This window comes from Salvia hispanica, chromosome 1 (genome assembly GCF_029641045.1).
Source record: "Salvia hispanica isolate PSC_SH4W2 chromosome 1, Shi_PSC_v1, whole genome shotgun sequence".
Taxonomy (NCBI): domain Eukaryota; kingdom Viridiplantae; phylum Streptophyta; class Magnoliopsida; order Lamiales; family Lamiaceae; genus Salvia; species Salvia hispanica.
The window spans coordinates 43,666,257-43,677,095 of record NC_142692.1 but is presented as its reverse complement, the minus strand read 5'-3'; the positions used below and the strand labels follow the sequence as shown (position 1 = coordinate 43,677,095).

The 10,839-nt window shown below is 33.0% G+C and overlaps 1 protein-coding gene across 3 annotated transcripts; it reads left to right on the top strand.

Moving 5' to 3' along the window:
• The first annotated feature begins 6,052 nt into the window (after nucleotides 1-6,052).
• On the top strand, nucleotides 6,053-8,795 carry LOC125223664 (serine carboxypeptidase-like 7). Of its 3 annotated transcripts, none has more exons than XM_089063024.1 (14): nucleotides 6,053-6,243; nucleotides 6,324-6,424; nucleotides 6,607-6,683; nucleotides 6,750-6,872; nucleotides 6,962-7,064; nucleotides 7,165-7,202; nucleotides 7,286-7,387; nucleotides 7,463-7,549; nucleotides 7,633-7,779; nucleotides 7,854-7,925; nucleotides 8,011-8,129; nucleotides 8,213-8,326; nucleotides 8,403-8,463; nucleotides 8,565-8,795. In XM_089063024.1, exons 1-14 carry the CDS (start codon nucleotides 6,119-6,121, stop codon nucleotides 8,646-8,648), a joined length of 1,353 nt encoding a protein of 450 aa, XP_088919150.1. In that variant the 5' UTR covers nucleotides 6,053-6,118; the 3' UTR covers nucleotides 8,649-8,795. The 3 variants fall into 3 exon arrangements, with proteins under 3 accessions (XP_088919150.1, XP_047982870.1, XP_047982871.1); XM_048126913.2 differs by having other exon boundaries at nucleotides 6,054-6,243; nucleotides 6,324-6,469; XM_048126914.2 differs by lacking the exon at nucleotides 7,463-7,549 and having other exon boundaries at nucleotides 6,054-6,243; nucleotides 6,324-6,469.
• Nucleotides 8,796-10,839: the final 2,044 nt, after the last annotated feature.

The window sequence follows — 10,839 nt, the reverse complement described above, 5'->3', positions numbered from 1 at the left end:
TTTAAATTGTTTATCAAAGTAATACTCCATCCGTCTCATAATAGATGTCACACTTTCCTTTTTAGTTTGTCCCACAAAAGATGTCACATTTCCTTTTTTAGAAAAAGTTCCCTCTCATATCAATTATAAAATTATATTTTCTTTTACCACTTAATAAACAAAATAACATCAATCTCCACAGTGTGACATCTACTATGAGACGAAGAGAGTAGTACGTACCGATACCGAAAAGTATAGAACAGTAAAAATTGAATTGAATAGCAAATGAGTAGAAATCATGAACTCTGCATTGGAACTAGAGTCGTATTGTACTTTCTACAAATTTTACATGAGTTTTTAGATTAAAAAAAAGAAAACAAAAGACAACTAGCAACACGTTACCTTGGAATTTCATTCCCATCTTATACTCCCTTCGTCACATAAAATTTGTTCCAATTTAACTCAGCACGAATCTTAAAAAACTGTTTGATTTTTATATAAAATGGAGATGTGTAGGCCATTGCTGTGGGCAAAAGGACAGCATTTGATGTTGTGCCCAAAAACGAAGTAGTTTCATCTTTAATACTCCTCTAGCATTTTCTTGCAAATTTGTTAATTATTAATCCATTTCATCTCGTTTCCTTCCTCCTCTTTCTCCCTTTTTTTTTCTCTTCTCTGGTGGAACATCTTTTTTTTTTTCCCCAACCTTTGTCTTTACTCACCAAATTTAGTTTCTGAAAGATGAATTAATTTTGCATATTTTATTTTCATTAGTTGTAATTAATTGGATTGATTGTTTTTTTTCCTTTTTCCTTTTCTATGTAACCAAATCTTATACTCTGGAACATATTGGATCAATTGTGATTAACTTTTTCACATTTATTATGTAACCAAATCTTATATTAGTACTCCCTCCATTGAAATGTTGTCAATATTGAGCTTGACATGGATTTTAAAAAATATAAAGAAAAGTAAGTGAAAAAATTAGTGAAATGTGAGTTCTTTATTTATATAATACTATAATAGAATGTGAGTGTGATGAGTTAGTGGAAAGTGAGCTTCATTTACCAAAATTAAAAATAAAGCAAAGTAGACAATATTTTGCGGAATTATTGAAATGACAAAAGTGAATAACATTTCATGGATGGAAGGAGTAGTACGGAACATATTTCAGTAGACATTTCATTGATGGAAGGAGCAGTACGGAACATATTTCAATAGAGACGTATCTAATGACAACTATCAAGATGGAAACTGATGGAAACCGAGATCAATAATATTATAATGTATTTTTGATACAAATAAAAAGTGTGTTTCAATTTATTTTTGTATTTAGTCACTCAAGTATTGTAGTATTACAGTGTGATTTTATATCTTATGTCAACTATTAATTGGGTATTTAGTTTTTATTAAGATAATTTGGTGGTACTCCATAAGTTAGAGTTGGTAGTATTAAGCACAAGAAAAAAGATTTAAGAAAAGATATGAAAAAAGATTCCATATAATATGTCCATAGATAAAAGCAAGTAAAGTCAAAGAATTAATAAAAGTAAAATGACGTGAATTAAGTTGCTGTAGTGACAATTTAAGATGAAACTACGTTGTTTTGGGGCACAACATCAAATGCTGTGTTTTCTCCTACAGTAGGGGATCCTTCCCCCGATATGTAGTGGAATAAAGATCCCAAATTAAGGAGATTGATTAATTAAAGGATGTATTTAATGTCTAATTTTGGTAAGATTCCAAATGGAACAAACTTTGTGGGACGAACGAAAATGGTAAAATGAGATAAACTTTGGGGACGAAGGGAGTAACACTATGCAGAGTGCTTCTGCACACATCGCGGACATCACGAGCCCCATATGTAGCACACGCATGCGGTGTGAGACTAGGCTTTGTTAGTATTTAATTGTTATTACTTCATCCGTCTCAATAAATGTGAAATATTTATATTTTCGCACGAGATTTAATTTAGTACAGCTATTGTTTTGTAAGTTAAATAGAAAGAGAATAAAATAAATATGATATTGTTTCCATTATAGAAAATGTATCAATGAGATGCATCGCGCACGTCACGAGCCTTGCATGCAGTCAGGGGCGGAGGCACGATCGATGGGGCCCTGGGGGCCCTTGGGCCCCTCACACATTTGAATACTTCGTGTATATAATATATGTATGCATAATTGATTATATGAAATTCTGGCGCAGTTGGATCAAATCTTGGCCTCTTGCCCAGGATGGCACAAGTTCGACCTTCCTTGGAACATTGCTATTTTTTTGAGTTTGTTTCTTAGTTTGGTTCATTTGCGCTTTATTTATTAATAATATTATCTCCGTCTCGCTTAACATGACACACTTTCCTTTTTAACATTGCTATTTTTTTGAGTTTGTTTCTTCTAGTTTGGTCCATTTGTGCTTTATTTATTAATAATATTCTCTCCGTCCCGCTTATGATGACATGTTTTCCTTTTTAGTTTGTCTCAACTAAGATGACACGTTTTCCTTTTTTGGTAACTTTCTCTCTCCAATTAATACACTCAACAATTTTTTCTCACTCCTATTAAAATATCCATCTTTCTTCATTTCTCTACTTTAATATTTACACCCACCTTCTCTCTCTCCAATTAAACACTTTAACCAATAACTCCTAAAATTCCGTGCCGGCTAAGCAATGTGTCATCTCAGCCGGGACGTAGGGAGTAGTAATTTTGTATAAATAATTTTTACTTATGATTATAAATATATAATAAATTTGATTTTGAAGCTATTGACGTATTTTGTTTGTGGCTTTTTTCTAGTTTTTTCATATTCATTTATATTTTATAGATTTTCTTACATTAGTAACTTTTATTGATTTTTCACTAGTAATTTTATATACATATCCTTTTTAATTTATAATCATAAAAGAATGATTTTTATAATTTAAGAAAATAAAATATTTTTTTGATTTTATAAATATTTTATAGTATTATATATGATAATAAAAATAAATTTTAATGTGATTTTCTTTATTATAAAAAATTTATAATAAAAGATAACTTTTGATCTAATAAATATGATAATATATAAATTATGTTAGTAAACTTTTCTTAAATTGCTAATTTGCTAACTCATCAACATATTGTATTAAAAATGTTAACACGATGATATTGAAATGTCAATATAAACTTAAATTGATATTTTAACAAATTGTGTTGACATTAATATTAAAATGTCAACACAGATATGTGCTAATATTTTAGTATGATCGTGTTGACATTTTTAATAAATTGCGTTGATGAGTTAGCAAGTTAGCAATTTAAGAAAAATTAGCATTATAATACACCCTGTTAGTAAAATATGTGATATGCTCTAAATATCTATTCACTAATTAGATTTCTCATCATTCGTTTTTCACGCGCAATTTTTTTATTGCTCACGTTTCTGTGTCGTTAGCACTGAAACACTCAACAAATATTAATGATAGTTTGGACCCCCACTATTAAAATTCTGGCTCCGTCACTGCATGTAGCACATGCTTGGTGTGCGAATAGTAGGCTTTTAAATAATGATGTGACGGATCTGGTTTCTAGTTGTGCTGGGCCCCTCTGGGGGAACCAAACAATTAATCAATAATAGCGAAATATATGCATGTCACACATGAGTTTTTTGGGTAATTAGAGAGAAAAAAATTTTGGCCCAAATTTTAGTTTATCCCATAATTTAAAAAAATGGCCGATTAAATTATAACTTTGATGATTTTTTAAATTGTTTTATGAATTTTAATTTGGAGAAAATCGAGCATGACATGGACGTAGGCAACGTGATTTCAACCCTATATTTTGCAGGGAACGTCATTGTGCGTGAATTGAACGGTGATTTTAGCTCTATAAATCATAACTTAAACAATCGTGACTTCTCTTTTTTTCATAAAAGAGATAAATCTGGAGTGGAACGATGTTGTAATTTATTCCAAGTCATACCTTCCCGACGTCCATGTCACACTCAATTTTTTCCAAATTCAAATTCATGGGACGATTTTTTGAAAGTTCGTCAAAGTTATGATTTAATTGGCCATTTTATAAAATTACGAGATACATCAGAATTTGACCAAACTTCTTGCTATGTTTTTCCTTTACTCTAATTTTTTCATGCATCCGCTTGCAAATAAAATCAAATAAGTGGGACAGTTAATAACACTCACGGAACTTAATAAGCGTAAAGTACAATTAATTATAGTCGAATTTTTCAAACCCAAAACAAATCCTCCTCCTCGTCCAAACTAAGTTGAGTTGTATTCGCTTTTAGAATGTCCCAACTAAGTTGAGTCATTTCTATTTTTGACAAAAGACATAACATCTATCACTCTTACTATATTTCATCTCCTACTTTATTCTCTTTATTTCTCATACTTTATTTCTTTCTCTTACTTCCTCCGTTCCAACTAAGTTGAGTCAAAACTATTTGGTACGAAGATTAAAAAATTATGTTGAAAGATAGGAGAGAGGTATAAAGTAGGAAAAATAAAGAGAGAATAAAGTAGGTAATAGAATAAAATAAGAGTGATTGAATGTTGTTTTTTAACAAAAAAAAATAAAAAAAATAATTCAATTTAGTTGGAACATTCCAAAAATGAATACGACTCAATCTAGTTAAGATAGAATGAATACTTTTTAACGCAATTTGCCAAGAAAATTTATTAACTTAATTGGGATGAGGGAGTAACTCTACTTCTGCGGTGCATTAAAATAATTATGACAAATAGTGTACCATCATGATTTACAAATAGTCAGACAGATTGCGATTGAAACATAACCACAGGTACTAGCGTGACAGCGTCACTAATTCAATAATTGAATTTATTGATTGAATTGCAAAAAGATTCCCACAACGTTAGAGGATAAAAAAACAAAATATAAGATGTTAAAAACATAATTAGAACCGTAAAAAATGATTCAACATGACCCAATCTTAAGCTGGTAAATCACATCGCAAAAGTTCAGTAGGCAAACTTTTATGTTAAAAAACTCTAGTGCGTGCACCACGGTGTGCACACTCTTCTTCTCCGGTCCTCCCTTCTCCTTTCCGTCAGGGCTGGACCCATGTATAAAATGGGTAGGGGGCTAAAGCCCTTAATTCATGGCAAATTATTATGTAAAAGTCCTTATAAATAATTTAAAACAATAAAAAATATATTTTAAAATAAAATTTAGAATTCATAGCCTTTATCGTTATTTATTTCTGCGTCCGCCCCTGCTTTTCATTGCCTCCTCCACCTCCATTGCAATCTACTCGCTTGTCTTCTTGAGCTCACCACACGCTGGGCCCAAGACTAGCTCAACTTTTAAATGGAGTTGGTAGCAAAATATCATCACAAAAAATGCCATGGGTGAAACAATAATTGTGGACCTTTGTTAGTATTTAGTTATTACTTATTACTACTTCATCCGTCCCAATAAATGTCAAATATTTGTTTTTTGCACGAAATTTTATTTAGCACAACTATTGTTTTGTGAGTTAAAGAGAAAGATAATAAAGTAAATATGATATTATTTTCATTATAGAAAACGTGTTAATGAAGTAAATATAATATTGTTTCCATTATAGAAAACATGTCAATGAGTCGCATCACGCAAGTCACGAGCCTTGCAGGCAGCATATGCCTGGTGTGCGAGTAGGCATGTTTTTCCATTTATTTATTAGTAGTCTTTTAAATTTTGTAATATTTATATTTTTTTTACTACATGAAATAAAATACTATGATACTAACTTGGAGTATATTTTTAAATGAGCGCCTCGCTATTTGGCAGTTCTAAAAGAAATTGATTTAACATTTAATGTTTGGAGTGTAAGATATGGATTGTGTTTTGAAACTTTACTGAATAAGGTAAAATCGCACGTTCAATTAACACTATTTAGTACTCCATTCTTAACGTTAATTAAGTCATTTTTTTTATTTTAAGAGGTTCTGTTACATGAGTAATTGAGTAATTTATATTTTTTTCAATGTACTTTATTTCTCTTTTACTTTATTTACAATCACCGTGCACTTAGTACACTCTCTTAATCTCCGTGTAAAAAACAACTGCCACAATTAGAAAGGAAGAAAGGGAGTATATAGACACGTTTGAACTCACTTAGGAATGCAATGTCATAAGCCATGATGCCATTTTTGTTGCATTTCCTTGTTTTACTTTTGGTCGGATTCAAGCCTGCTGCTTCGCAATCAATCGTCGAAACCCTCCCCGGCTACGACGGAGCTCTGCCTTTCAAACTCGAAACAGGGTCTCTCCATTTCTCAATTCACTACACTCTGTTTTTCTCTGTTTAATTAGAAAGAATTGATGTTGTTTTGTGGGATTCAGGTATATTGGTGTTGGAGAGGATGATGAAGTCCAGCTCTTTTACTACTTCATCGAGTCCGAAAACGACCCAGCTAGAGACCCTTTGCTCATCTGGCTCAGCGGTGGCCCCTGTTGCTCTACCCTTTTCGGATTCTTTTATGAAATCGGTCTCTTCACTTCTCTGTCACTCACACACACACACAGAAATGTAGTTTTGAATTGGAACTTAATCCTATGTTTTCTGAGCTTGGTGGCCTATTTGTTGGATTTGGTGGTAATTAGAATATTTGATGTTAAATTGTAGGTCCACTGGCCTTTGATTTTGAGAGCTTTGATGGAAGCTTACCTTCTCTTGTATTGAACCCATATTCATGGACTAAGGTTTGACACATAAATTTCCATTTTGAATTCATCCACATTGCATCATGATGGTGGTGATGATGTTAGGTTGCCAGCATTATTTTCCTAGATTACCCTGTTGGAACTGGATTCTCATATTCCAACACTACAAGAGGCTACTCTTCCTCCGACACAAATTCAACCCAACATAATTACTCATTTCTACGCAAGGTAGCTTTTGCTTGACATGTTTTTTTTTTGGGTTGTTGTTGTTGATGAAAGTTTACCTTCTTTTGCTGGTTTTACTGTCATAAATACAGTGGTTGTTAGCCCATCCCGAGTTTATCAAGAATCGTCTCTATGTTACCGGTGTCTCTTATGGTGGCAAGATTGCTCCCATGCTTGCTCTTCAAATAGCTAAAGGTAGGTAGTTAGTTGAATCTGAAGACTTAAATATACTTATGCTTTGTTTAACCTTTATTGTTGTTTCTACCTCATCAAAATTTATGTCGAAAACTTGCAGGCAATGAAGCTGGACTAGAGCCAATAATGTCTCTCAAAGTAATGGGAGTTCTTGATTTGTTTTCTTATCATTGGTTTGTTTCTAGCCTAACCAGATAAAGTTATTTTGTTGAATGGGACAGGGCTACTCTATCGGAAATCCGGTGACGGATGAAGATGCAGATATTAATGAAAGGATACCTTATGCTCATAGAGTGGCACTCATTTCAGACAAACAATTTGAGGTGCTTTCATTGTCTACTTGCAAATTTAAACTAGTGTTGTAGATATTACTAAAGTTGCTTCAATAATGTTTTCAGCAAGCAAGAATCAGCTGCAACGGAGAGTATGTGAATTCAGATCCAAATAACATCAAATGTTCATTCGCTCTTTATATTATCAATCAGGCATACAGTACTAAACATATTTTCCTTGGAAGATTTTGATGTTTTAGACAACGCTGATTGCTTTGCCTTTTAATCAAGTGCAGTGCACCAAGCTTATCTATGGTGATCATATTCTGGAGCCAAAGTGTCAAGAAATCACAACACCAAATCAAAGTGGTTCTAGAAGGTTCCTATTAGATGATCCAATCGACTTCCTCTCCCTCTCGAGCCGAAATGAACTAACATGCCGTGTATTCCTCCACTCTGCCTGTCACATTGCCTTCATGTCATCTTCGAACTAACTCAAAGCTGTCATCGTTTGCAGGATCACAGATATGTGACCTCCAATGTGTGGGCTAACGATGAAACTGTGAGAGAAGCTCTGCACATCAGAGAGGTACAAAACATGACTCAACTTTTTGAATTTGAGTATAACAAATTATTAAGATGTTGTTTTGCTTGATCATTAACCAATCAATCAGGGAACGGTACCTGATTGGAGTATATGTAACCGGCACTTGAGCTACAAAAAAGACATAGAAAGCGTTGTCGAGTATCATCAAAATCTGAGTGATAGAGGCTTCCAAGCCTTGGTGTATAGGTGAAATCAAATCTAATTCATGTCTGAAAACTCGCGTATAATTTTTGACATTGTTAGTGAAGCTATACACCTCTTTGTTTCAGCGGTGATCATGACATGACTATGCCTTACATGGCCACGTTGAAATGGATACGCAAACTGAATGTGTCCGTGTATGATGAATGGAGGGCATGGACCGTTGATGGTCAAGTTGCAGGGTAATTTTTCTGCTGTAGCAACTGATGATTGAAGTAAAAATATTACTTACTCAACCATGTGTTTTGTGATTTGCAGATACACAGAGCTATACAAGAGTAAGATCAAGGAGGCTTATCTCATGTTTGCTACAGTCAAGGCAAGATAAAGATGCAATTTATTTTATATACAATTTGAACTGAAGTAAAAAATTATAGTACTAATAAATTTTGGTTAATTGGTTGCAATGCATATTTGCAGGGGGCAGGGCATACAGCTCCATCATACAAGCCTAGAGAGTGTTTTCAAATGATAGAAAGATGGTTATCACTCTTCCCATTGTAAAATCTCTCTCATTTTCATTTCTGTAATAATTTTCCGTTGTTGATTGGATTAAAGCACTTGGAAATTTTTATTTCGACTTCTTTATGTTACTTCATTTCTGTAATAATTTTCCATTGTTGATTGGATTAAAGCACTTGGAAATTTTTATTTCGACTTCTTTATGTTACTAATACATATATATTTGTAATAGTTGCATGATTAGGGATTTAATTACTACTCCCACCTTACACTATTTAAAGACAATTTTGACTTTAACACGTGTTTTAAGAAATTGATTGACTTTATATATTTGTAATGTGTTACTAATATATATATATATATATATATATATATATATATTTGTAATAGTTGCATGATTAGGGATTTAATTACTACTCCCACCTTACACTATTTTAAAGACAATTTTGACTTGACACGTGTTTTAAGAAATTGATTAACTTTATGAAGAAAAGTAAATGGAAAAGGTAAGTGGAATGTGAGACCCATTTTTAGTACTACTAGTTTAATAATGGACCGTGAGTGTAAAAAGTTAGTGGAATGTGAGATCCGTGAATCAAAAGCGGAAAAAACTAAATGTTCCTTTAAATCGTGGACAATCTAAAATGACAAAATAACTCTTTAAATGGTAGAACGAGGGTGTATCAATTCATGTCAAAGGTTAATTTTTTACTTAACTTAGAAGTTGACATAGAAGAACAAAGAGGACGTGAACGTAGACACCATATGTAGATTCTAGGTTTATAAGAAATTAATTAATACCAGCACTTACACAGTACTCTCTCCGTCCCTGATTAAGAGTCACACTTTTCTATTTCGGTCCGTCCCCAATTAAGAGCCACACTTCATTTTTACCATCAATAGTAAGTAGGTCTCACATTCCACTAACTCAATTCACTCACATTTTATTATAAAATCAATATAAAAAAATAGGTCTCACATTCCACTAACTTTTTCAACCAACTTTTCTTTATATTCTACGTATGCCAAAATCGGATTGAACAAGATTTCTGAAATCCGTTATAATTAGATTCTATATATGTTAAAACCACTACTAGTTCATGTGAATGTAGACTTTGATATTTTTAAAATCACACATTCATCGAAATATTCCTCCAGCCAGTATAATTTATTATTTCTAAACATAGAAACATCAATTTTTCTAATGCATCTCTCTTTTACATTACTTTCTCTATCTCACTCACAAAATAACACTACATAATATCATGTGTCGAATTAGAAATGCGCCACTTAAAATGGGACGAAGGGAGAAATAGGTGCGAGACTCATACATAGTGCTGACTTAATTTATTATGACTTAAATAGTTTTTTGATTCACTTGGATTATACATGGGTTTTAGAGGGTAGTTTTACTTGGATTTGATCGTATATTGTGTATTTTGAGACATGGTAATAGTTACTTCTCTATGATATTGGTACTTTGACCATTTTGTGAAGAATGTGTAGAAAAATAGTCGAAAATGAGCTTAAATGACGAAAGGAGGCAGCCGAGATGAAAAAGGACGAAATTGCAATGCACAGCTGGTGAACCGCCAGCTTCGAAGATGCCCAACCTGGCGACTCGCCAGAACAACAGCCTAAAATCGCCGAGAGCAGCTGGCGATCCGCCAGCTTCACCATACAACGAACCTGGCGACCCGCCAGGTTCGGCCGACAGTTCAAAACAAGGAAATTTCGAGCCCTATTTAACCTAATATGCTTGAGACCCCTTGTTGGCATAGTTAGGAAGTTAGTTGAGCATAGGATAGTTGTTATCGATCCCGTAGGATTCTACCCTTCTCATCCTTGATCTACATCCGTTTTCTTATTTGCTTTTAGTTCTTTAGTTGTTTTTAATTGTTTTTACCTTGATTTTAAGTAGATTTAGAAAACCCAAACTTTCTGATTCATCTAGATAGTAGTTGAGGTTGGTTCGTGGTAATTAGGTTGACACTGATTGTCTCTATGGATACGATACTCTTTGCTTACTATTTGCTACATTAGCCTCGTACACTTGCGGGTATACTTGTGTTAAAAATAAGTTGAGTCATGTTTTTGGCGCCGTTGCCAAGGACAATTTTGTGTTACTATAGCCACATATTGTGATAAAAATTAAGATTACTAATCTAGATTTTACTTGCTTTATTTTTTTTTCTTTTCTTTTTGAGTTATTCTCACTTTTGTGTTTGTCTTT

Excerpts from the sequence above, each read along its gene's own strand:
- LOC125223664 (XM_048126913.2), top strand. The coding sequence starts at position 6,119 with ATGATGCCATTTTTGTTGCATTTCCTTGTTTTACTTTTGGTCGGATTC. Across the intron at positions 7,065-7,164 it reads TGCTCTTCAAATAGCTAAAG|GCAATGAAGCTGGACTAGAG; the intron begins GTAGGTAGTTAG and ends GAAAACTTGCAG. Across the intron at positions 8,327-8,402 it reads GTTGATGGTCAAGTTGCAGG|ATACACAGAGCTATACAAGA; the intron begins GTAATTTTTCTG and ends TGTGATTTGCAG.